Below are 24,748 nucleotides of genomic sequence, written 5' to 3' on the forward strand. Positions count from 1 at the left end.
CACACACCACTACAAAACTAGTATGGAAGCCCGTAGACGCCACTAAAAGGAAAAAGATCCTGTAAGTCGTTATAATGAGAAACCTTTTGGAAATTATGACGACGTATCTCATAATAATTAGCATCTCACAATGAGTTTTATGGGTTTGTATCTCAAAATAACAGCAAACTTTCTCAAAATAATGATGTATAACTAAGAAGAAAAACATTGTTCTCAATAGTTTGAAAATATTGAGAAACTTCCTCAAAAGATGACTTAGTATCTCAAAACCTCAAACTCAATATTTTGATATTGTGAGTCATTATTTTGATAGTTAGCTTTTATTTTATGATACTAATTATTTAAAAATACTTGGTGATTGTTTCCATATTTTCTTATTTTGAAAGAGCTTCTCTTATCTTGAGACATTCATGATTATGAGCGTTGCTTTTATTTTGAAATACTTAGTTATTTTGAGAAGGTTTCTCTTATTTGAAGCTACTAAATATTTTAATATACAAATTATTTTAAGATATTAATGATTTTGACATACTTGCTTCATTGTTTTGATATTTGCTCATTATAAAGACTCAGGATCTTATTTTTCTCTCCGTCACATCGGCGGAAATGACCTTTCACAGTAAAAGCGACTCCTTTTTTCACAGCTTGTTTTACGTGTTTGCCTCTCTGAAGTCTGGCAACCCGGACCACTGCGGCTGGTTAGCCAGCTGATCCCCGTGAACAGCTTCTGACAGGCGGCTGTGGGTGTTTCTTCACTGCCATGCGACTCACTGATAACAGGTACAACATGTCTTCTAACTACGGCTTCTGTTAGCTCGGAGTACCAGCTGCTCATGCTAACAAGCTAACGAGCTAACGTTAGATATGCTAGCTCTAGGCTACGAGTTAAAACGGGTGTTGTTGTCTGTTGTTAGCTAGCAGGCTAATTGTAACACTTCCGGTTCTCCAGTTCTGATGAAGCCTAATATCTAAATCTTCAGTCCGGAGGTTGGTGAGCAGTTCATATTATTTAAATATCGCCTGACACCTGTTCAAAGAGCTAAAGTTAGATAATTCATACAAAAAAAGCCTCGAGAAACCGAACACTTCACACCAGACTCCATTCAAAAAAAATGTGAATTTAATGTTGAGTTAACGTTACATTTGAATCCACAATAAAAGGAGAGACCGAACAGTTTATAAACACAAAACCAGAAATGAGGAATTAATTTTGTCAAAATGTGTCATAAAATAATCCTAAATTGTATTATTTGTTCACTGCTGCTGTCAAACAAAGAAACATTAAAGGTCCAGGTTTTTAAAACGACGTTTGGTTTGACAAAAGAAATACGCTGTCGGCTAAAATAGAGAAGAAGGTTCAACCTGAACACTGTTATTTATGTGTAGCACTTTGGAGGGTCTGTTTCAGTCATATCTAACATGTACATCTGTTTTATGACACTGGAACATGTCGCAAGGTGTTTGTCAATAACGAATTTATTTTGAAAATATGCCCGGAAATCCCATAGTTAGCTGTGGCTGTAGCTTGTTGTGTCTTAAAGGAACAGTTGACTTTGTTTTCTTTGGTTGAAGTGCTGCACTGTGCTTGTTTTTAAAGTCATATATCGGTCAGAGGTTAGCTTTGCTTCCTGTTTATTATGTAATAATAATAACTTAGTGTCTGGAGAGTTATGGTGTGTTTGTTCAGGCTGTGATGGGAAACTCTCCTTCAGGCTGGGAAACCTCTGGTGGTTTTAGCTTTCAAATCATAAATTATTTTGAGAATATTTTTTATGAGCCGTTTGTTTATATGAGTCCAGAACGGACAAAAAAACCACAGGAACCCATCTGTTGGTCTTGAGGAGCTGCAGCGTTTATTTCTGCACAATCTGCAACTTCAAACTGTACTTAAAATCCTCACCGTGAAACTGAAGTTTTAGTTATACTCGATGCGCTGTTCGTTGCTTTATTCTCCAAAATACAAAAATGTTCTGTGAAGAAGACGAGTGTAACCAGCAAAATGCCATAAAATAACCACAATGAGGAGGAGGAAATATAATCATCTGTAATCTCGTATTCATGGACTACTTTATCGTAGAAGTTAAGAATTAAAAGCATAAACAAACAAAGGTTGAATATCCTGTAAACAATTTGATTTGGCTGCAAAATACACTGACACACAGAAGAAGTTTCCTTTGGTTGCAATCTGCAAACCCCCCACACAGTACCTTTTTAAATGGCTCCTACGTCTATCTGAAGCCTTTTTTCTAACTTTTAATTTTTGCTTATGAGCTTATTTTATTTGTGCAATTTATTTATTTGTATCCGCTCTGATCAGGAGACAGTGTTTGACCTAGATCAAACACTGATGTTTTCTTTTGCTGCTGCTGAGGCGGTTCCTCTGTTCTCACACACACACACACACACACACACACACACACATTTTAAGCTTCAGGCTAAGATGTCAGCTGGCGATCTAAGCGTGTAATGTCACGCCGCGTCGGGGGGCGGACACATTCTTCACCCCCGCTGAACTTCGCTGTTAGCATCGAGCTTCTGGAGCTCACGAGGTTTGTGTGTGTGTGTGAAAGTGTGTGTTGGGGGGGCACTTGTTCCCAGTTTGTCTGTACTGGAGGAGCTGAAGGAGGATGAAGCTGATCTCTGAGCAGAGCCATGAAGTGAGTGGATGAGATGAAGAGTTTTGAAGATAATAATTATAATTATTGTTATTATTATTCAGATGAACGGTGAATGCAAACATCTTGTTGTTTCAGGACTTGTCATTATGTTAATGTTTCTGTTTCTTTGTGTTTTTTCTTGTTTATGTAGGATTTATACTAGTTGATGTGTTGTTTCAGACTTAGTTGCGTATTTGCTTCTTTATGGATAAATTAAGTATATTTTAAATTTGGAATTTAGTTTGTTGGTTTGTGGTAAAAACAGCTGATTGGATAAAGTGTTAAATGTGTGTTGTTAGCTGTTGTTTTGTCATGCTAGCTGCATGGCTACACTGAATTATCTCATCACCTGTTGGATGACGTTCATGTTCCCCAGAGGATGAATCCTCATGACTTTGTTGATCCTCTGACTTTTCTTCGAGCCCCATCTTGAGGTTGACATTCGTAGTTCAGAGTGAAACACATGTTGGATGGGTTGTCATAACATTTTGTACGGACGTTCATGTTCCCCAGAGGATGAATCGTAGTTATTTTACGGATCAAATTTTGTGAATTGGACTCTGCGTGACATTTAAGAAAACCTCTGAGGCAGAGTGACGTTAGCGTCCGTTCATACGAGAGCAGCTTGACAAGTTTTTTAAGATATTGGAAAACAATTCTTGGTCTATTTTTTAACGTGTAAGAAAGACAGACGGCAAAATGTGCAGAAAACGGGAAGAAGACGACGCTGCACGCGTCTGTTTTAGAGACGACAGTGAAGCAGATTTTAGTTGTTTGACTGTTGGATGCAAAGTCTAACTCGGCAACATCACAAACAAATGTAAACCTGAGCAAAAAAAACAAAAAGGGAAATTTGTGAATTGTTACGAGACAAAGTATCTCGTCATTTATGAGCTGGACGAAAAAATTCTACTGCAAATAATTTAGTTTGGTTACTGTAACAAAGCTTTTATTCCACATTTCCATAATTGATGGATAGATAGATGAGAGAGAGAGAGTTAGATTGTTACTTTATTCATTCCGCAAGGGGACATTTTTTTCGCTCCAGCAGCATTTATAGATGAAGGTGAAGCAATAAAAATAACAGAGTAAAAAATATGAAATATAAAATGCACAATATATATAATAAAATAGAATAATATTAAATGAACAAAACAATTGTGCAAAGATTTGACCAAACTAAATCTTGAGCTGACGTATAACTGCATCGTATCTTAATTACTCAAAATACAAGGCAACCAAAGCTTTGATCCTTCACGTGTTACAAACAGAACACGGATGGGAACACATTTACCATCTGTGGTCGACACATACAAGTGGAGTATTGAAACCTAAAGCGCATGATAGAAGAGCAATGTGCTCCAGACGAGGTTCTCAGCTGACTGATCACACCTTTCCTCACTTCAATCACTTCAATCGGCAGAAAACTGTGAAGACTTGAACTCGTAATAATTGTGGAAAACAGCCTGAAAGGGACTTTGTTCTCAGTCTCAGCTGATTATCCAATAAAGTGGTTCATAATATTATTGTAATAAATAAATCCGGAGCCTTGAAGGAGTCTTATGATCCGTTTATCTTCTGTAACTTGTTCAGGAGTTACACGAGTTTTTGATCCTCCTCGCTCCTCTCTCCTCTCTCCTCTCTCTCCTCTCCTCTCCTCTCCTCTCCTCTCTCTCCTCTCTCCTCTCCTCTCTCCTCTCTCCTCTCTCCTCTCTCTCCTCTCCTCTCCTCTCCTCTCTCTCCTCTCTCCTCTCCTCTCTCCTCTCCTCTCTCTCCTCTCTCCTCTCTCTCCTCTCCTCTCCTCTCCTCTCTCTCCTCTCTCCTCTCTCCTCTCTCCTCTCTCCTCTCTCTCCTCTCCTCTCCTCTCCTCTCTCTCCTCTCTCCTCTCCTCTCTCCTCTCCTCTCTCTCCTCTCTCCTCTCTCTCCTCTCTGCTCTGTGTTCACTTCCTGTAGTTCAGTCAAAGAGTCTCCTCCTTGTTGTCACATGACTGTTGGTCTCAGATGAATCAACTCATCGTTTCACTGAGGAGCTGGTTAAAGTGAACGCTTTATTAGAGGAGACATTTTATATTATATGATGTTTTTGATGAAATATCAGAATTTCAATCTTAGTTTTATTTCGGTCGTTTTTTTCTGACGGAAGCGTTCGTCACAAATCATGTGTTCAAGGACCGTCGGAAAGATAAACTTCTGACGATTGTGACAGTTTTTCCAGCTTCTGGCTGATAGTTTTGGCGATTGTTTATCGAGGGTTTTGGTCGTTCAGAGGGTTAAAGGTCTCAGCAGTTCCTCTTTGAAGCTTCGTTTGATCGCGTTGATCAGAACCTTCCTGCCTTCCTCTCCAGGGTCCAGACCTGCGGCTCCTTATGGCTGTTTATGATGAGAACATCCTGAAGAACCGCTTCTACTTGGCGCTGGAGAAGCAGAGACCGGACCTCTGCAGCCGAGTGGCGGAGCTCCACGGCATCGTGAGTCGCTCTGCTTACCGCTTGTGTTTGTTTGTCTGAAGGAGTCGGGACAACAGAAGGACGGGTGGTTTCTCTGCTGGAGGAGCATTCCTGAGAAGGGTTTTCAAAGTGGTGTAGGAAATCTGTTTTCATCTCTTTTTCTGTGTTTTACAATTGTATCATCCATCCAGATTTTTATTAGACCTGGCTTCCCAGAATCAAGGAAACCCGCTGGCTATCCGATGTCAGCGGTTGTCTTCTTTTTGTGTCGTTTCTGTCGACTATGAGCTTTAATGAACGTGGGTTTGGGATGACACATTTCCTGGTTGGGTGGGATTTCCAGCAGCAGTCGGGGTCTCTGGGACTTGAGTGGGGGGGCCTCTGAATACCAGAATAACGGCCACAAAGATGAGCTGACAGATGAGCTATATATATATATATATATATATATATATATATATATATATATATATATATATATATATATATATATATATATCTTGAATCGGGGTAGGTGACAGAATCAGATGAACATTTATTTAAGTCTGTCAGGAGTTGTTCGTGTGATTTGATAAATGAGTTTTCTCAGTCAGACGAAACTTTAGAAGCCCAACGAGTGAAACGACCGCTGTGAAGATCCTGCAGAAATCAGACGACCTGAAACGTGTTTTTAGCTCGTCAGGACGCCTGAAACCTCAGCAGATGAGGATCGGATGTCTTGACTGCAGCTCCGACGTATCGGGACTCATCTGGAAACTCTGATCATCAAAGCTGAACACAGGAAAATGCATCTGAGCTGGATTTAAAACTTGTGATATTGCAGAAGCAGACAGCTGACCCTGAACACCCACTGATGCAGGACGGCGGTCTAATCATGTGATCATGTTCCTAGATCCTTAAATGACCCCCTCCAAATAGACTGGCCATTGTTTTCCAGTTTCAAGTGTATGAACTCAAACCACTCCCCAAAAAACACATTTTTGTTTCAATTATGTGAAACATTGGTCTTATATCAGCCTGTACCCAGCATGCCGTTCTGCATTGTAACAGTTAGTATTGTAGCGAGCGACGGAGAGCGAGCTGTACCCAGCATGCAGTTCTGCATTGTAACAGTTAGTATTGTAGCGAGCGTCGGAGAGCGAGCTGTACCCAGCATGCAGTTCTGTGGTGTAACAGTTAGTATTGTAGCGAGCGACGGAGCGCGAGCTGTACCCAGCATGCCGTTCTGTGGTGTAACAGTTAATAGGGTCCCCTCTCAACACTAATAAATATGTCCCGTAGAGCTCAAGCACTCGCACTCGACGCTACACTTCCTTGAATCCTTGAGTGAGTTTGAAGTCTGGACTAAATCCCCAAACTTCCAGCCAAAAGAGAGAATTTGCAGCTCGGAGTGAACTAAAAGTCGTGAACTGTGCTGCAACAGCTCAGGAAGACTGTATTTGGTTCAGAGAGGTCGTGTTTAAATCTGTCGAGCGGTCAGTGAAGTGTTTTCTGTCTGCAGGTTCTGGTGCCGTGTTGTGGAAGTTTGACCGACAGCAGCTACTCAGACTCTCAGTTCGACAGCTATGTCCTGCAGCCGGCGGAGGACGGATACCAGACTGTGGACGGAAAGGTTTGTCCCGCTTCACTTCATACTCATCAGCTGCATCAGAGGCACTTCAAACTTAAAGAAATACGAAGAAATGAGTCGTCTGACAGGACGACAACAACGGACAAACGTCTGTGTTTTATGTGCTTACCCTGTAATGAAACCTGCTGAGTCTCGTTAAGAAAAGGTTTCTACCATCGACGGTATACAAGCGGTGGCCGTAGTCATCGTGACTCCGCCATCTTGGATTACGGCCATCACCATGTGGTTTTTTGCAACCAGTGAACAGGAAGTGACCATATCAGGTCTGAGGAGCAGTGACGTAGAGACGCCGTATACGTCTCTGGTAGAGACCTGTCAATCACAGTAGCCCCGCCCTAAAGCATCCCCTGCTTTATGGTCTGTGTGACTCTAAATCAGGGGTCTCAAACTCATCTCCACTCTGGGCCACATCAGCATCACGGTCGGCCTCAAAGGGCCGGTTGTAAATGTAAGACGGTGTAAATGTAACGTCTCCTAACATATTGGTAAATAACTGTCTTTGCATTTGATTATTGTTTATTCAAGTGTAAAAATATTGTATATGTAGTTATATAAATGTAAACATATATTTAAGCACATTTCTGTCATTATAACTTAAATCCTTTTAATTTAGGGTTAAGAAACCCACATTACTCTATCAAAGATTATTACTATTAAAGAAAATATCAAAGACAAATATCAAACAAGTTATTACAATAACTTTGTTCAAAGCTTAAAATCCTTTCAAGGGTGCGTTTGCACAATCCCACATGAAGTATTTCATGTGTTTTTAAAGCCACGTTTGAAGTAGTCTTCAATGTACTCACAATACATTTCCATTTCAAATGTACAGTAACCAGCCAGAGCTGCTTCTGTGTTTAAGTATCTCATCATCATGTCTTTCTATCATAGTTATGACTTTCTAGCTCATAACTTCGACGATGGGGATATTTTTATTATCAATTCTAACTTAAAAAAAAAAATATATATATATATATATATATAAATATATTTTTGTGTTGGCGGATTCGCGGGCCACATAAAATGACGTGGCGGGACCCCTGCTCTAAATGGACCATAATGTACTAAATGAACATCATGCTGTATTGAAGAAGACTTGAAACTAGAGATTGAGACATAAACTCATGTTTACAATGTTTACTGAGGGAATAAATCAAGAGAGAAGTAGAGTCATTTTCTATAGACTTCTATACAACCAGAGGAGTCGCCCCCTGGTGGACACTAGAGAGAATGCAGCTTTAACACATGAAGCAATGGATCCACTTTAAAGAACCGGAGGTTGTCTCCTGGTTTCTACATCCTGTCATCGAGTGGAGTTTTACGCTCAAAAGTCCAGTTTCTATTCAGTTGAAAACTATTTTTAAAGTCTGAATTAAAATAGTCATACTCTTGTTTTGTGATCCAGAATCATGTGACTTTTCTACAACAAAATGCTTTTGAAGCAATTGGCTTCTCCAAAGGCTTTAATGAGCATAAGCTGACGGGCTGTCGATATTCAATATTTTTCCTGATTATGAGCACGTCCCATGACATCCTGCTGACTCATACATGTAACCACACGTGTCCTCAGTGTTAGCCAATTCATAAACAAACAAACCAAAAAACATCATGAAACCAAACAAATATTAACAAAAGAAAAAGCTATCGCGGTGTATCAGAAATCTAATCTATAGCAGCAAACTGCTAGAATAATTCAACAAGAAGCTCATTTATTATTATGAGTTATTATGAAGCGTCATCATAATTTCCATGTTTGTGGAGCTGGCTCCTCTCTGCTCTGAATAAGAACTCCTGGTTTAGAGAGACGGACTAACACGCTGTTGGTTTGGATCTTTTAACATCTGATCATCCTGAGAAAACATAGAATTAATAACCCAGACTTGGTAATAACCAGCGCGTACCTGCTTACCAGAGGTGTTGTTTTTCTTTGCTGCGTGTTGCAGGAGGTCCGGATCCAGGACAGGCGGGTCCTGCTGGGGTCCGGCTTCCCGGCTCCCTCGTCGGTCCCCATCCTGTTTGAGGAAACCTTCTACAACGACCGGGAGCAGAGCTACAGCATCCTGTGCATCTCCCGGCCCGTGGAGGTGGACCCGAGCCCGGCCGAGCTCGGCCCGCCGGCCCCTTACTGCCTGAAGAGCCTGGAGGACGTGAGGGAGTTCCTGGGACCCCACGGACAGAAACTGGACAAATTCATCCAGAGCTTCTGTCAGGCCTTCAGGGAGCAGGAGAGGAAGGGACTCCGACACCACATAGTAGGAACAAAACACTCTCCGTCCTCTTCGTCACCTTTTTCGTCTCCTGTCCTCTTTCCTTCTGCCACTTCCTTTCCTCACGTCTTCCTCTTCCTGTGTTTGTCCCTTCTGCTTCATTCCTTCATCTTTTTATTCCATCTCATATAATATTTATTTATTCATAATGTTGTGGTCGTACACACAGACGCTGCATCGTGATACATTTGTTTTAACGGTGATTCAAACCCTTTCATGAGGTTGGAGTGTTCCTGACTGCCGTCCTGTCTCCTCTCAGGACTCGGTGAACGGTCTTTACACTAAATGTCTTCAGTGTCTGCTGAGAGACTCTCGTCTGGTGAGTAGGACCTGACCCGCCGCTCTGACCGATGGAGGTTATAGGGAAGTGATTCTCGGGGAAACTCTGCACTGAATGTGACATGAAAGTTCAGCGAGGACTCTTCTTGTCCTCTTGTAATACATTTCTACATAAACAATCCTCCCACGAGCTCCACTCGGTCGCTGCTCCGTAGCTTTCGATCGCGTCACATGATCGTCCTCAACTTTCTGTCCACGTCGGTTGAAAAGAGGTCAAGAAGAAACTTAAATATCAGCTGTTAAGTCCGCGTGAACCAGGAAGTCCTGAATGAAGCGTTCAGGTGACGCTTGTCAACTTCTGTAAATGTCAGGACCAGCCGGGCAGGTTGTGTTCGGTCGTGTATGGCGACAGCAGCGACATCACTCCACGATGTCTTCACGTAGCTGCTGTATTCTTGCTCTGAATGTCGTATCAATACGTCACAAGAACATTGGTGACTTCAAAAACAGCTCCTCACCCGTCACGTTGCTGAACATTAAAAAAAAGACGTCTTAAATGCTCGTCCAGGCTGCGGTCCAAATTCTCTAAATAATGAGGAAAGGTGCTGCAATGCTTCCTTTCCTAGCTCCTTTAGCATAGGAGACACGGGACCATCCTTCACCAAAGGAACGGAGATCATTCCGTCCATGAAAACAAAGGACATGCTCACCTGACACAGGTTTAACAATTCTACTCGTATTCATGTTGATGGATATGAACAGACAGTGACGACCATTTATTTAGTTTTACACGTATTTAAAAAACAGTAACGATAACAAACTGTCAATGAACTAACTCTCGTTCTCAATGATAGATGTTGAACCGTTACATTGATGTTAAACGAGTGAGTTGTTTCTGCTGAAGTGTGTTGGTTGTTCAGCGTGACAGAAGGAAGCAGCTCCGGACGTTAGGAACCGACGTTAGGGACGGACGTTAGGGGGGAGGTAATTTTTTCAACTTTTCGACCGCAGCCCCGGACACGCCCCATTGTTGTTGTTGTTCTTCTTCTGTTGGGTTTTTATGGCGGTCGGCTTCCATAAGTGACACTGTGTCTTCCTCCAAAGGCGACAGACGGAAACGTTTCTGAATGTGTTCAGTGAAAAACACAAGCTGTGCCTGAGCCGTTACTTCAGTAATTCACTGGGAACGTTGTGTGAAAGCGGCTCAAAGGAGCTTCATGACGGAGATCCGTGTTTTCTGCATCACATCCTGATCTCTGCTCTCATAAATGTGTTCGTATTTCTCCGACAGAAACTTCTGGCGAAGCAGGCGCTTCAGATGACTCTCCTCAAACAGGCGGTGGAGGTAACATCACCACCGACTTCTCCAGTTTCAGTGAAGACGCTCGCACGCGTTCGTGGATTGAAGCTAAAGTTAAAGTTTGTTTCCGGAGCAGAAACTTGAGCTCAACTCAGCTTTTGATTTCACGTATTTTAAAACGAGTATAAAGTGAAGTAGACGATGTTCAAACACGGCTTCATTGAGGCCACATCCTCATCACTACGTTTCGGTTTCTGACTCACTGTTGTGTGAAAACCGACCCACAGCTGTTCACTCACAAAGTCTTCTTCTCTTTCCAGATGTACGTTCATCATGGTATCCATGATTTAATGTTTAACTTTGTGGGAACGCTTGAAGCCAGCCAGGTATGTCTGAACTGTGATGGAGATATTTTGTTTTATTTGTGGTGCTCCAACCTTTTGAAAAATGCTTCTTCTTTATTTTTTAAACTCTTAGGCAGCTTTAGTTTCTGGAAACAGTGTTGTGGTTTCTCTTGATGCCCTTTAGTTCCACTGTGGACACTTTCTACTGATAGAGGATTATATTAAAGTTTAATGTCACGATTATCCTCGAAAAAATCATTTCGATTCACAATATTAACCCGATAATCATCGAAAATATGATCACAACTCTTCAAAATGGCTTAAGAAGTACAGCGATCACTTTACCTTCGTTGAGAAACAAATATTAATTTCTTCTTTTTTTGTGTGCAAAACAAACAAATCTAAAATAAAGTAATTTTCAGTGTCCGTGCATAAATAAAGGATAAATAAAAAAATACTGTGATTATGTTCTTTCTTACGTGATAATTCCTGTTTTCCTGTATTTAATGCAGCATGTTTCAAATAAACAAAAAATCAATGTATCGACGAGACTAATGATTAGTACAGTATAGCTTTCAGACCCTCTAAAATCAAAAGACAATGATTTACTACGACTACGGAAACGTCCCGTTGATGAGTCAGAGATGCAGTGAGACCGGACTGTTGATGGACTTGATGTGCTGATGAAATGTGTCCGTCGCGTCAACAGGACGCTGCCTTCAACAAAACCGCCAGAAGTCTGCAGGAGCTGCAGCAGAACGAGCTGGGAGTGAAGCCTGAGTTCAGGTCAGTTCAGCTGTGTTTGTTAACGGTTGTCTTAAAGCTGCATTCTCTCTAGTGGCCACCAGGGGGCGACTCCTCTGGTTGTATAGAAGTCTATAGAAAATGACTCTACTTCTCTCTTGATTTATTCCCTCAGTAAACATTGTAAACATGAGTTTATGTCTCAATCTCTAGTTTCAAGTCTTCTTCAATACAGCATGATGTTCATTTAGTACATTATGGTCCATTTAGAGTCACACAGACCATAAAGCAGCGGATGCTTTAGGGCCAAAATGTTTATGTTGACCTGCACATGAAAAACTACGTTTTCTCCCTGTAGTGTCTCGCCTCACACTTACGATGTGTTTTTGTATTTTTTCGCTGCTGTCGTCGTGTTTCTGCAGTATGAACTTGTCTCGGGCAAAGCGAGAGCTGAGTCAGCTCAACCAGCAGACCTCCCCCCTCCTCAAGCTGCTCTGCCTCCGCAGAGTCGCCCTGACCGCCACCCAGAGCCCCCGAGGCACCGGTACGCTGTGTGTGTGTGTGTGTGTGTGTGTGTGTGTGTGTGTGTGTGTGTGTGTGTGTGTGTGTGTTCCCTCCTGATGTTTTGCTGATAAATGTGGTTACATTTATTTCGTTGAACTTAATTAGATCAGAGACTGTAACTTAATTTCAACTGCATTTTAACTCTTATCAGTCACAATATGATTCACATTCATATGTTGACAACAGTAAGTAAAAAAGAGGGAAATGATGAACTCTGCGGTCATTTTAAAGAAAAGAAAAGTGTTCTATTTGTAGTTTTATACGGAAGCTTACATTTCAAATCACAAGTTTAATTATTTCTGTTATCTGGAGATAATGGATCCGTTATCACGAGGAAACAAGATGTTGTTTCCTCTTATTGCTGATCATGTTCATCAGACATCAGGAGCACCACGACACGGTGCGTAGATGAAGTCTTGAGTCAACGCTGGTCCAGTCCAGAGGCCTGAACTCTCCGTGGTCTCCGAGCGTTCCTCTGACTGTCTGTAATCGGATCAGCTGTCGGGACAGTCGCTCCCTCTGACGCCCTCTGATGGGTTTGTCCAGTTTGCTTTGGAAATCTGAGCCTGTTGACCACAACAACAACCCCCGCTGTCGTGGTACGGTCCGCTCCGAGTTCATGTTTGTCAAGCGACCGGTTGAGTCATTTGGTTTGGACCAACGGAGCGTGTGTGTCAGGACCTCGTGTGTTTGTGCGTTTGTCCTCGATGAGTTGGGACGGTTACTTTAAACATGTATTCAGATACAATCGGTCACATCATCCGAGTATCACACATCACTTGATTACTCTCCGTCAGTTTTAGAGTACTGAATACAAAACGTGCAAATAAAGACAAGTGAAGAGAAAACTGCTGAGATCATTTCGTGTGTAACTATATCACAGGACAGTTCCATGCTGCTCTCACCCGTATCCATCCATCCCAATGAACCCTGTCTGTCCTGTTTGCTGCTGGCGGTTTCCTGTGATTTCCTCACGATGCCTCTCTGCAAAAACAATGAAGAACTGCAAAGTGTGCAAACCGTCCTGCTTTGCTGCAACTTGCACTGTGCGCCGATGTTGCACTGAGTGAAAGCTTTTCTTAGGCTATTCTGTGAGCCTTGGAATTGTTCTCCTGCTAATAATTCCCCCTGTATCCTAATTACTGAAGTGTGTGTGTGTGTGTGTGTGTGTGTGTGTGTGTGTGTGTGTGTGTGTGTGTGTGTGTGTGTGTGTGTGTGTGTGTGTGTGTGTGTGTGTGTGTGTGTGTGTGTGTGTGTGTGTGTGTGTGTGTGTGTGTGTGTGTGTGTGTGTGTGTGTGTGTGCAGTGAGCATAGAGGCCGTGTCTGCAGACGACCTGCTCTCCGTCGTCCTCTATCTGCTGGTGAAGACGGAAATCCCCAACTGGTGAGTGTGGAAAACGTGGCGTAGAGTTTCATCAACATGACGCTTGCTGACCCAAATGAATCAAATGCATTTAATATGTGCGTCCTGTGAGGCTTTGACTTCGGGCTGCTCTGTATTCATGAACGAGATGTTACGTTGTTCGTGAACAGACGTCGGAAGAAGAAGTAAAACGTCGCCCGCGATGACTCGGTAGAGGAGGATGAGAAGTTCGGCTCAGTAGAGAAACACTTGTTGGCTGAATTAATGGCACAAAATAGAAGATCCAATCGGTCAACAGCACCAGTCGAGAGTGATTTATATTTCTGTCTCCTCAGTGGCTTAAAGACATCGTGTCACTCAGACAGACACAACGAATACTGAGCAATAAAATGCTTTACTTTCAAAGCGTCAAAGACAACGAGACGACCAGTTAATCTGCACGTTGAATGTCACCATTTAACCAGCGGCTGGTCATTGTACTCCACAGAGCTTGAATCTGGTCTTTTGTTTTCTCGTCGGCTGGAGGAAATGCCTTCCAGCCGTGCGGTTTATTAATCACTGAGTTATGTCGTCGTGTGTCCTCAGGATGGCCAACCTGAGCTACATCAGGAACTTCTGCTTCAGCCACTCCAGTAAAGACGAGCTCAGCTACTGTCTGAGCACCTTCGAGGCTGCGGTGGAGTACATCAACCTGGGGAAGCTGCAGGACACGCGCTCCGTGAGTCACTCGCCCGGCAGCAGGGCTCTGTTTTTATTCCAGTCGTCCAGACGTCTGCTCACGGCTCGTCTGTGTTCCCCGCAGGGCTCGGGTGAGCTGAATGACAAGGCGCTGTTCAAAGAGAGGATGAGTCTGCTGTCTCAGAGCGCTGCCGCGCCCATCCACTGTCTGTTTGAGGTGAGCTCAGGGAACCTGCATGCTCACCGCTTTACCAAACAAACACACCGTCACAAACAAGTGTAAGAGAGTCATGTGGCTGAATGTTGAGGTTGAAATTCCTTTAATGAATCAGAAGCAAAGATAATCTCCAGGATTCAAGGATCAGTGATGTCTTCATGGAACACAACAACACTCCTGGACTGCATCTCAATGAATGTAAACAGCAGCAACAACAACTATTCTCTGGGCAGAGAACATGGCCGACGTCTTCACAGTAAACATCCAGCTCCTCTGGTGCACCAGAGTCCAGCTTGATCCTGGACCACCATGGATGTAGGACTGTGTGTGTGTGTGTGTAGTAGTGTGTGTGTATATATATATTATATATATATATATATATATATATATATATATATATATATATATATATATATATATATATATATATATATATATATATATATATATATATATATATATATATATATATATATATAATAGTTGTGTTTGGATTTCCATGAGTCCTCAAAAGGACACAACTCTCTGGTAATGCTGCACATTTCCTTCAACCGTAGTTTGTACATGAAGCTGCTCACAACAAGATCTCTTCAGGATCCTCTTCAGTAACCGGGTCAGCACTTCTGCACAGAGACCAATGAACAGAAGTTACAGTTACAGTGCAGAGGAGTGACGTACAGACGCCGTATACGAGACCTGTCAATCACCGTGTAGCCCCGCCCCTAAAGCAGACCCTGCTGTATGGTCAGTTTTATCTAAATGCATCATAATCTACTGTGTGTGTGTGTGTGTGTGTGTGTTGCAGCACATTGCCAATGGAAACGAAGCGGAGGTGAAACGTCTGCTGAGTGAAGGAGAGAGCAGCGAGGACGTCAAGATGTGTCATCCCCTCTGCTCCTGTGACCTCTGTGACCTCCAGCTGTCTGGGTCAGTGTCCACACACACATATATATATACACACACACACACACACACACACACACACACACACTGCAAGTAAAATGTATTAATGCAACTGCTGTAAGAGTCATGTTTTTACTGGAAGTCATTTCCTCTCTTTTTATTCTGTTGTTGCATCAGAGACTCAGAATCAGGAACAAAAAGCTGTCTGCTGTTTCACTTCTTACTTGAACCCCCTACACACACACACACACACACACACACACACTAACATCTGATTAGTGTAACTCAGAACAGTTCATACGTTTAACTGCTCGTGGCTGTAAACTCTTCAGTCATCTACGGTGGCCCACAGGGGACATGGGTCAGATCTGCAGCAAAACACTTGACATCTACCTGAGGAAGCTGAGCAGGATGTGATCTTTACTGCTTTTGATGAACTTGAACGCACCTCTAACTAACCTGTTCACCACCACCGCAAAGTAACCTGACTTCCTGTCGGCAGGCGGTTGAACGACCCGTCCATCGTCACGCCGTTCTCCAGAGACGACCGCGGTTACACTCCGCTGCACGCCGCTGCGATCTGTGGTGAGCAGCTGTAAAACACACGCATACAGATATTTCAACTTCTTTAATTGTGACGACAGTTTACGTGTGTGTGTGTGTGTGTGTGTGTGTGTGTGTGACAGGTCAGGCCAAGCTGATCGACCTGCTGGTGTGTAAAGGAGCGCCGGTCAACGCCACAGACTACCACGCCCTCACACCGCTGCACCTGGCCTGTCAGAGGGGATACCAGGGAGTCACGGTGAACACACACAGTCCTACACACACACACTACACACAGTCCTACACACACACACTACACACAGTCCTACACACACACACTACACACAGTCCTACACACACACACTACACACAGTCCTAGACACGCACACACACACTCACTACACACAGTCCTACACACACACACTCACTACACACAGTCCTACACACACACACTCACTACACACTCCTACACACAGTCCTACACACAGTCCTACACGCACACACACACACACACACACACTACACACAGTCCTACACACACACACACTCACTACACAGTCCTACACACAGTCCTACACACAGTCCTACACGCACACACACACACACACACACTACACACAGTCCTACACACACACACACTCACTACACAGTCCTACACACACACACTCACAGTCCTACACACATATATATATATATATATATATATATATATATATATATATATATATATATATATATATATATTTCTAGATATCTCTGATATCTGGCGTTGAACTTGATGAATAGTCCGTGTTGTCCTGTAGCTGCTGCTGCTGCACTACACGGCCAACACGGACGCTCAGGACAACAGCGGCAACACACCGCTGCACCTCGCCTGCATGTACGGACACGAGGACGTAAGTCACTCACTTTGTTACAAGTTGTTCGGTCCAGATCCCGTCTTATTATTAGACGTATTATTATTGTCAATTAGTCCCGAACTAACCCAACGGTCCCTTTAACAGACCAAACAATGAATCAGTGAATGCAGATGGACATGTTCAGCTGTTCGCTGCAGATGTCTGTATCTCTGATGGTAGTCCTTCATTGTGTGTGTGTGTGTGTGTGTGTGTGTCAGTGTGTGAAGGCTCTGGTGTACTACGACCTCCTAACGTGCCGCCTGGACCTGCAGAACGACAAAGGCGACGCGGCGCTGCACATGGCGGCTCGCTGGGGCTACGAGGGAATCATCCAGGTGCTGCTGGAGAACGGAGCGAGCACCGACGTCCTCAACAAGAGCAAGGACTCGCCGCTGCACTGTGCGCTCAACTCTAAGGTCAGCCACGCACGCACGCACGCACGCACGCACGCACGCACGCACGCACGCACGCACGCACGCACAGGCACACGCACAGACACAGGCACACGCACAGACGCACACACACGCACACAGACGCACACACAGACGCACACACACGCACACACAGACACACGCACACACGCACACACAGACACACGCACACACGCACACACAGACACACGCACACACACACGCACACACAGACACACGCACACACACACGCACACACAGACACAGACAGACACGCACACACACACAGACACACACGCACACACAGACGCACACACACGCACACACAGACACACACACACACGCACACACAGACACAGACACACGCACACACACACGCACACACAGACACACGCACACACACGCACACACAGACACAGACACACACACACACGCACACACAGACGCACGCACACACACACGCACACACAGACACAGACAGACACGCACACACACACAGACGCACCCACACGCAGATACAGACACACACACACGCACACGCAACCAGATGTTTGTCCCATGATGGATTGAGCTGTTCAGTGGGGAGAAGGAAACGCTGAGGCAGGCGTTTGCAGGATGCTGTCCTGCTACATCCTGAGCTCGGAGGCAGAAGTCTCGTCTTAACTTTCAAACGTTCCGTCTAAACGTGTCGACGTCTTCCAGCTCGGGCGTCTCCTGAAGCTGCTGTCTGACTTCAAAGCTCACAGTAATGACGAGCTTCGGATGAACACCTGATGAACACCTGTTAACTCTGAAGAGAACGGTTGATGAATTAGTTTCAGTGTGTTGCTGTACTTGTTTACATCATTTTGACGATGTAGTTCGTATATAATTTCCAGTATTGTTTCTATCGCGGTGCAGTCTAAGCCTATCTACATCTATTTCTTTACTTCTCTATGATTTAAAAGATTATTCTTTGTAATTATTAAACGATTGCTTGAAGCTCTTATGGCCCTGAAAACATTTTCTCTTTCTTGTCTCACCATCACTCGTTGAAGCTGTTTGCTGCGTCTCTACATGTTGAGAAGTGAACCGACGGAGAGATTCAATACAAGCTGCTGCTCACAGATCATGAAAGGAGAAAAAACAAAAGCAGAGTTGACTTCATCTAAACTGTGTTTTCATGTTTCAGAGCTCAGTAGTTTCTCTCATCCCATCAGCTGCTGCTGTTTACAGGAAGTGAAGCAGTTTGAGGCTGATCCTCTCAGGCTGCAGAGAACCTGACCTCAGATCAGCTGAAGTGATCGTGGATTCTAAAAACATCGTCTTTCAGCAGCCGCCTGCCTAAAAAATAGTGTGTGTGTGTGTGTGTGTGTGTGTGTGTGCGTGCACGTGTGTTGTCTTGTTGCAGATCCTCGTGTTGTTGCAGTCGAGTCAGAACAGCCGTCAGCGCGGCGGAGTCTATGTGAGTCTGATCTCCTCTCATGTCTGTCGAGTTTGTTGACTGATGTTATGAAGCCTCGAGTTTAGCGATTTGGCCGTCGCCATCTTGGATTTTTGCAACCAGTGAACAGGAAGTGACCATATTTGGACTGAGGAGGAGTGACGTCGAGACGCCGTATACGTGTCTGGTAGAGACCTGTCAATCACTGTGTAGCCCCGCCCTAAAGCATCCCCTGCTTCATGGTCTGTGACTCTGAATGGACCAGCATTGCTTCCTATAGAAACACACTTGATTCAGATCACTGTTCCTCAGCATTGCTGTACTTTGTGCACCTGTTGTTGGTTTCGAGCCTCAGTGGAAACAACCTATCTGTGTTTCCTCTGTGTCCATCTCCTCAGTCTCCCCGTCGCTCTCCTCAGGCCTCAGGCTGCAGCAGCCGTCGCTCCTCCGTCTCCAGCACCTCCTCTCTGGGCTCAGAGGTCAAACCGGAGGAGCAACGGGTCCGACACCGAGAGGTAACAGAGAAACCATCAGAGCGCCGCTCGTCTGGTGGTGGTGATATCCGTAGCGTTCACTGCAGTAGAAGCTGGATATAAACTGAGGCTCCTTGAGATGTCCTCCATGGTGACTGACGCTGTGTGTGATTGACAGGTGGAGAAGCTGCTGCGTGCCGTTGCGGACGGCGACGTGGAGATGGTGAGGACAACGTTTCTCCGTCTTCTGTGGCAGTGGACTCAACAATGAGAGCTCTTTCATCCATGTGTGTGTGTTTCAGGTGCGTTACCTGTTGGAGTGGACGGATGAGGAAGAGGAGGAGGAAGGAGAACTTCGGCCCGAGGCTCCGCTGTGCCACCCGCTGTGTCAGTGTCCGACCTGCGCCCCCACTCAGAAGGTAAGGTATCGGAGGCCGACTGTGCACGGGACGCGTGGACGGGAGGAGTTTGACCTCGTTGTCCTCTTTGTGTCCCTCAGATGTCCGTCCTGCAGGCCGGAGCCCTCGGGGTCAACAGCTGCAACGCCGGCGGCTTCACGTCGCTGCACGTCGCCGCGCTGCACGGCCGCTCTGCGCTGGCCGGCCTGCTGATCCGCCACGGAGCCAACGTCAACGCCCGCACCAACCAGAGCGCCACGGCGCTTCACCTGGCCAGCCAGAACAGCCACGTCCAGGTGGGAGGGGCGGGGCTTATTTATCAGCATAGATTAGTCTCTAGATGAATCAATTAGTCGTTCGTACTAATATTAGCAGCTCTGTCACCGTGGATGCTACAAATATCGTTCATGGGAGCTAAGGTGTGTGTGTGTGTGTGTGTGTGTGTGTGTGTGTGTGTGTGTGTGTGTGTGTGTGTGTGTGTGTGTGTGTGTGTGTGTGTGTGTGTGTGTGTGTGTGTGTGTGTGTGTGTGTGTGTGTGTGTGTGTGTGTGTGTGTGTGTGTGTGTGTGTGTGTTAGGTGGTGAGATTTCTGCTTGAGTGCAACGCCAAACTGAACAAGAAGGATCACTATGGCAACACGCCTCTGACACAGGCCTGTCTCTGTGGGAACCTGGAGGCAGCCTCCACCTTGTTGCAGGTGAACACCGTCACGTGTTGATGGATCAGATGCTTTACTCTTGGATCTGATGTCCTGTGAGAACCACGTATCTCTGAAAAGAAAAACGGCCTCTGAGCTGTAGTACAGTAACAAGTACAATATGTATCTGTGATGGAGGAGAAGTAGAATGCAGCAGAAAATAGAAATACTCTGGTACATATTAAAGGTACTTGTACTGTACTTCAGTCCAGTACTTGTCATTTGAAACCAGCGATGAAAAGCTTCCTCACAGCATCGGTTTCTTAAAGGCGTGCTGAGAATAACTCGTGGCGTGTCTCCGAGCAGAGCGACGCGCTGGTGAACGTGGTGAACCTTCAGGGCAACACGGCGCTCCACGAGGCGGTGCGGGGGGGCCACCAGGCGCTGGTGGAGCTGCTGCTGAGGGGCGGAGCCTCGGCCGGCCTCAGGAACAAGAGGCAGAGGACGCCGCTGGACTGCGCCTACGAGCTGGGCGGCAAGGTGGAGAGAGAGTGTCATTCCTGTCACATATTCATGTGCACTAATGTTTAAATGTCTCATCAGTTAGTCACCATCTTTTCACGCACGCTCATCAGCATTAAAGATTAAAGAAGCATTGGTGGTGATGATAATCACATCAACAATATGAGCCGGAACTGTTTTTCACCGTTTTCTTCTGCAGAACACGGAGATCCTGAGAGCTCTGCAGAAAGCGTCGGGGCTTTCTCCCGATGCCGAACCAATCAAACTCCTGTCTGTGCCCAAAGGAGCTCTGGGTAAAGTAATATCAGAACTCTGTCTACAAGACAAGACGCCGCTTTGGCACTCAATTATTTATCTGTACTGAATTTTCAGATGTTTTGTCAAAAGTACTTAAAGTGTCACTCTTTCAGTCGTTATTGATATGATTTTAATTCGCTACTTGTTGTCGCTGCAGCTCATTCGTTCGTGCAGCGTCTGAGGCTGCAGGATCACAACAACGGCAGGAGACAGAAGCTGGCCCAGTCCATCGGCAGGTATCCTCCTCGCACCGAGCGCCAGCTCTCACAAGAGACCTCGACTGTGAAGTAATAACGTGTGTTTGAACGATTCAGGGTTCAGCAGATGAAGAAGGGTTCCTCTGGTCCCCCCTCCAGGTGCTCAACAAACCTGAACCAGGTACACGTGTGCACATCCTCACCGGCTGCTTTTTAGTGTTGCTCCACAGTGAAGATTCAGACATTCGGTATCCTCAGAGGATGAACCCGAATGACCTTTCCTGTAGCGCCACCAACAGGTTAAAATAGTCTGTGTGGATGAATGAGTGGCAAATTGCAATAGAAGCTCTATAGAAATGTAAAATGTGGAGTTGGGAAGATGGATTTATCATGCATATGCCATTAGTTGCATTGTGGGAAATGTAGGATCAAGTGTTCCTGATTCTCGACTCGTACTTTTCATGAGAAAATTTCAAAGTTTTCAGCCCTGATCTTCATTTTTCGTCCCAGGGGAATCCAGACAGGAGGCGGTTGAGGCGAGGGGAGACGGTGGAGGTCAGCTGCCCCTCGGCGAGCCTCGACGCCGGGCCCCGGCTCAGAGAGCGGCCCCTGGGTCGCTGTCACACCCTGGACTCTGGAGAACAACCGCTTGGGCCGAACACGACTGAATACACTCCACAGGAGGGTGATCACACGGGTGACACACACACCGAGTCAGCAGATGCTCAGACGTCCAGAGAAACACACGCCGATGACCCGTTTGAACCGCGTCCCGCTCGCACCTCGAGCCCCAACTCCGCTTCACGCGACACCAACAGCCAGAGTCCCGGCCCTCCGAGCGGAGAGACGGAGTCTGCCGACGACCAGACTCACGCCGACGTCCAGAGCGAGGACGCGGGTTCGAGTCCCGCCTGCCCCGCTGACCTCCACGCCGCGATCCAGACCGAGGGAGGCGACGAGAGAGACGCCGACCAACTACCAGAGAGCAGAGGGGAGAGTCCGGTCACGGAGACGTCGTGAGGGGGCCAGACGTTTGGTTTCTCTCGATGCAACACAAACACCAAAAATGGAAAAGCACACACGTTGAGGTCAGATGTGACGCTGACTCTCTGACTCGTCCTGTATCTGGTAGAAAGGACGTCTGAGGAAGCTAAAAAAAGCAGGACGCTGCCCAGTTGGGGAACACCGGCTTTTCTAGCAGGGACGGGAATTAACGAGACCGGTATCAGAAAGGCCTCCGATACGGCTCTGAAATGCTGGATCGGGTATCGACGAGTACGCGAGTCTACGCACCGACTCCCAGATCACGTTATCATATTTTTTCTCAGCTCATTTACGCTGCTACACAACAACAACAACAACAACACGTGTCACTTGTACGTCCTGCCCGATCGTCACTGAGCATGTGCAAACTCGTTCCAGTGTTCGACGCCTCCTGTTTTCTTTGGTGAAGGAGTTGTTTGAAGGTTTTCACAGCGATATAAAATAGATATTAAAGAGAAATGATGACCTTTTAACTTCCAAACACTAGATCTAAGCAGCTGATTATAATAATTATTATTAATTTAACTGCTGTCGGCCAATAAGCATCGGGAATAAATAAATAGTATCGGAAAATCTCTCGAATTAACTCCACAATACCTACTTCCAAATGTTAAATATCGGTCAGTTCTTATATTTAACTGACTCCAAACGACCTGCTCTCTTCAGAGACACCAAACACGTGACCTCAGAACACAGAGCTGCTGGTCGGCTCGTTAGTTTCAGTTGTTGTGAGACTTTAATGAATCCGAACGAACCCTTTAAAACACGAAACACGCAACACCAACGAACGACCGGACCAGCAGCGCCTGTGATCTGACGGTAGAATGACTGTCTGGAGCATAACTTTACCTTTAAAAGTGAACATTTTGGTTGAATGATCATTTCCTGCTTTTTGTAACCGCAGCAAATACATGCAACGCTGCAAAACATCATTGCATTGTGACTTTAACGGATCAGATGTTGTCGGTTACATGAACAGAATCTTTCCTTCCTGAACTCCTCCAGTCTGAAGAGGTCTTCATCCTCCTCTTCCTCCTCTTCCTCCTCTCTCTCTTGAGTTTGAAGCACTTTCTTCTTCTAGCCTTTACAACAACAACAAGGAAAACAGGATGCAAGCTGACGTTGCTTTAGTTTAGTTTAGTTCACGCTCTGATCCGACCACCGGGCTTCACTTGTGTTACTTGAATCCTCGACGTTGGTTTGTTTTCAGTGTGAAGAAATGTTTGCACAGTTTAACGTCGTGCTCCTCCACTTCCATTTCATCAGGGTCTGTAGTTTCTAACTCCCGTCGTGTGCAGAGACGTTCAAAGTGTTTCCTCCTCAGACAAAGAGCAGGTTTTTAATGGTTTTTAATCCCGTTAATAACAAATCTTATTTTCAGATTTTAGATTTGATTCCCTTTCTTACAACTCGCTGGTTTTAGTTTGTTTCTGTGAAGATCTTTGAAGACGTGAAACTTGCTGCAGAAAGATGAACAGTGTTGTCTGTTAATGCTGCGTTCAGGAGCAGTTTTCTTAAATCCATTCATTTAGAGTCCATCAGCCCGGAGAACAAACAGACCAAAGAAATCATTTATAATCAGAGAAAATAATTGCTGGATTGATTGATCGTTGTTTAGTTGCAGCTCTGCTTAAAAAACACATTTTTACTTTTTAATTATTAATAAAAAAATGATTCTGGTCAAACATAATTCACAGAAGACGTATTGATCAACATCATAATGTCACATGTGTTTCTTCCACATCATGATATGAAATAAAGATTCTTCATCAGAATGATTCGAATCAGCCTGTAAGCAAGTTTCATGTCTTCACAAACGTACTGAAGACGTAAAACATATTAAATATGCAAAACCACCAGTTTGGTCTTTTTAACATTATAAGATGTTTAATACGGAGACTTCTCAACGCAATGAAACGGGAGCGTATGTGGTCCTCACTGTTCACATGTTCACACGTTCACACGTCACACGTTCACTTGTTTTACTACGAATGCTTCTGTCGATGCTCACTGCTTCACTTTCAACTCTTTTTTGTTTCGTCACACGGAGACGTCCACCGGTTCTTCAGCTTTCTGTGTTTTCACATGAAAGGATGTCGAACTTGATCACAAGTCTTAATTATTTTTGTACCACTGATTTTATTTTCTAGGTTTTGATGTTTTTAAAATGATGTGAATATGCCTTATTTAATTCACACCCAAATAACAATAAACTCATTGATTATGTTTCATCTGTCGTGTTTCAATGAAGAAGCTTCAATAATATTTCACCAAAAAGATTTGCAGTGTTGATAAGAAAATCCAAAATAAGCTCAAAGAAAGGTGTGTGTATATATAAATATTTATTTATATATTGATTTGTTTATATATATATTTATATATATTTATTTATATTGGCTTCTATACATTTAAGAACAGTTTGGAGCAGTCTCTTCATTTTTACCAGAGCTGTTTCTAGAGGCATTACACCAGAAGTAAAAGTGTATAACGTTTAAGTTCAAGAGAATCTCTAC

The 24,748-nt window shown here is 44.6% G+C and overlaps 1 protein-coding gene across 1 annotated transcript; it reads left to right on the forward strand.

Annotated features, from left to right (window-relative positions):
• Nucleotides 1–664: 664 nt before the first annotated feature.
• ankrd27 (ankyrin repeat domain 27 (VPS9 domain)) lies at nucleotides 665–24,461 on the forward strand. Its single transcript, XM_079266771.1, has 28 exons — nucleotides 665–780; nucleotides 5,003–5,125; nucleotides 6,606–6,716; nucleotides 8,678–8,986; nucleotides 9,261–9,320; nucleotides 10,572–10,625; nucleotides 10,901–10,966; nucleotides 11,634–11,710; nucleotides 12,091–12,212; nucleotides 13,538–13,616; nucleotides 14,181–14,313; nucleotides 14,398–14,490; nucleotides 15,296–15,417; nucleotides 15,896–15,978; nucleotides 16,080–16,195; nucleotides 16,740–16,832; nucleotides 17,054–17,251; nucleotides 18,636–18,689; nucleotides 19,067–19,183; nucleotides 19,320–19,364; nucleotides 19,444–19,560; nucleotides 19,641–19,835; nucleotides 20,116–20,235; nucleotides 20,542–20,715; nucleotides 20,897–20,990; nucleotides 21,152–21,230; nucleotides 21,309–21,372; nucleotides 21,702–24,461. Exons 2-28 carry the CDS (start codon nucleotides 5,024–5,026, stop codon nucleotides 22,209–22,211), a joined length of 3,387 nt encoding a protein of 1,128 aa, XP_079122897.1. The 5' UTR covers nucleotides 665–780; nucleotides 5,003–5,023; the 3' UTR covers nucleotides 22,212–24,461.
• The last annotated feature ends 287 nt before the right edge of the window (nucleotides 24,462–24,748 follow it).

This window comes from Melanostigma gelatinosum (assembly GCF_949748355.1).
Source record: "Melanostigma gelatinosum genome assembly, chromosome: 1".
Lineage (NCBI taxonomy): Eukaryota > Metazoa > Chordata > Actinopteri > Perciformes > Zoarcidae > Melanostigma > Melanostigma gelatinosum.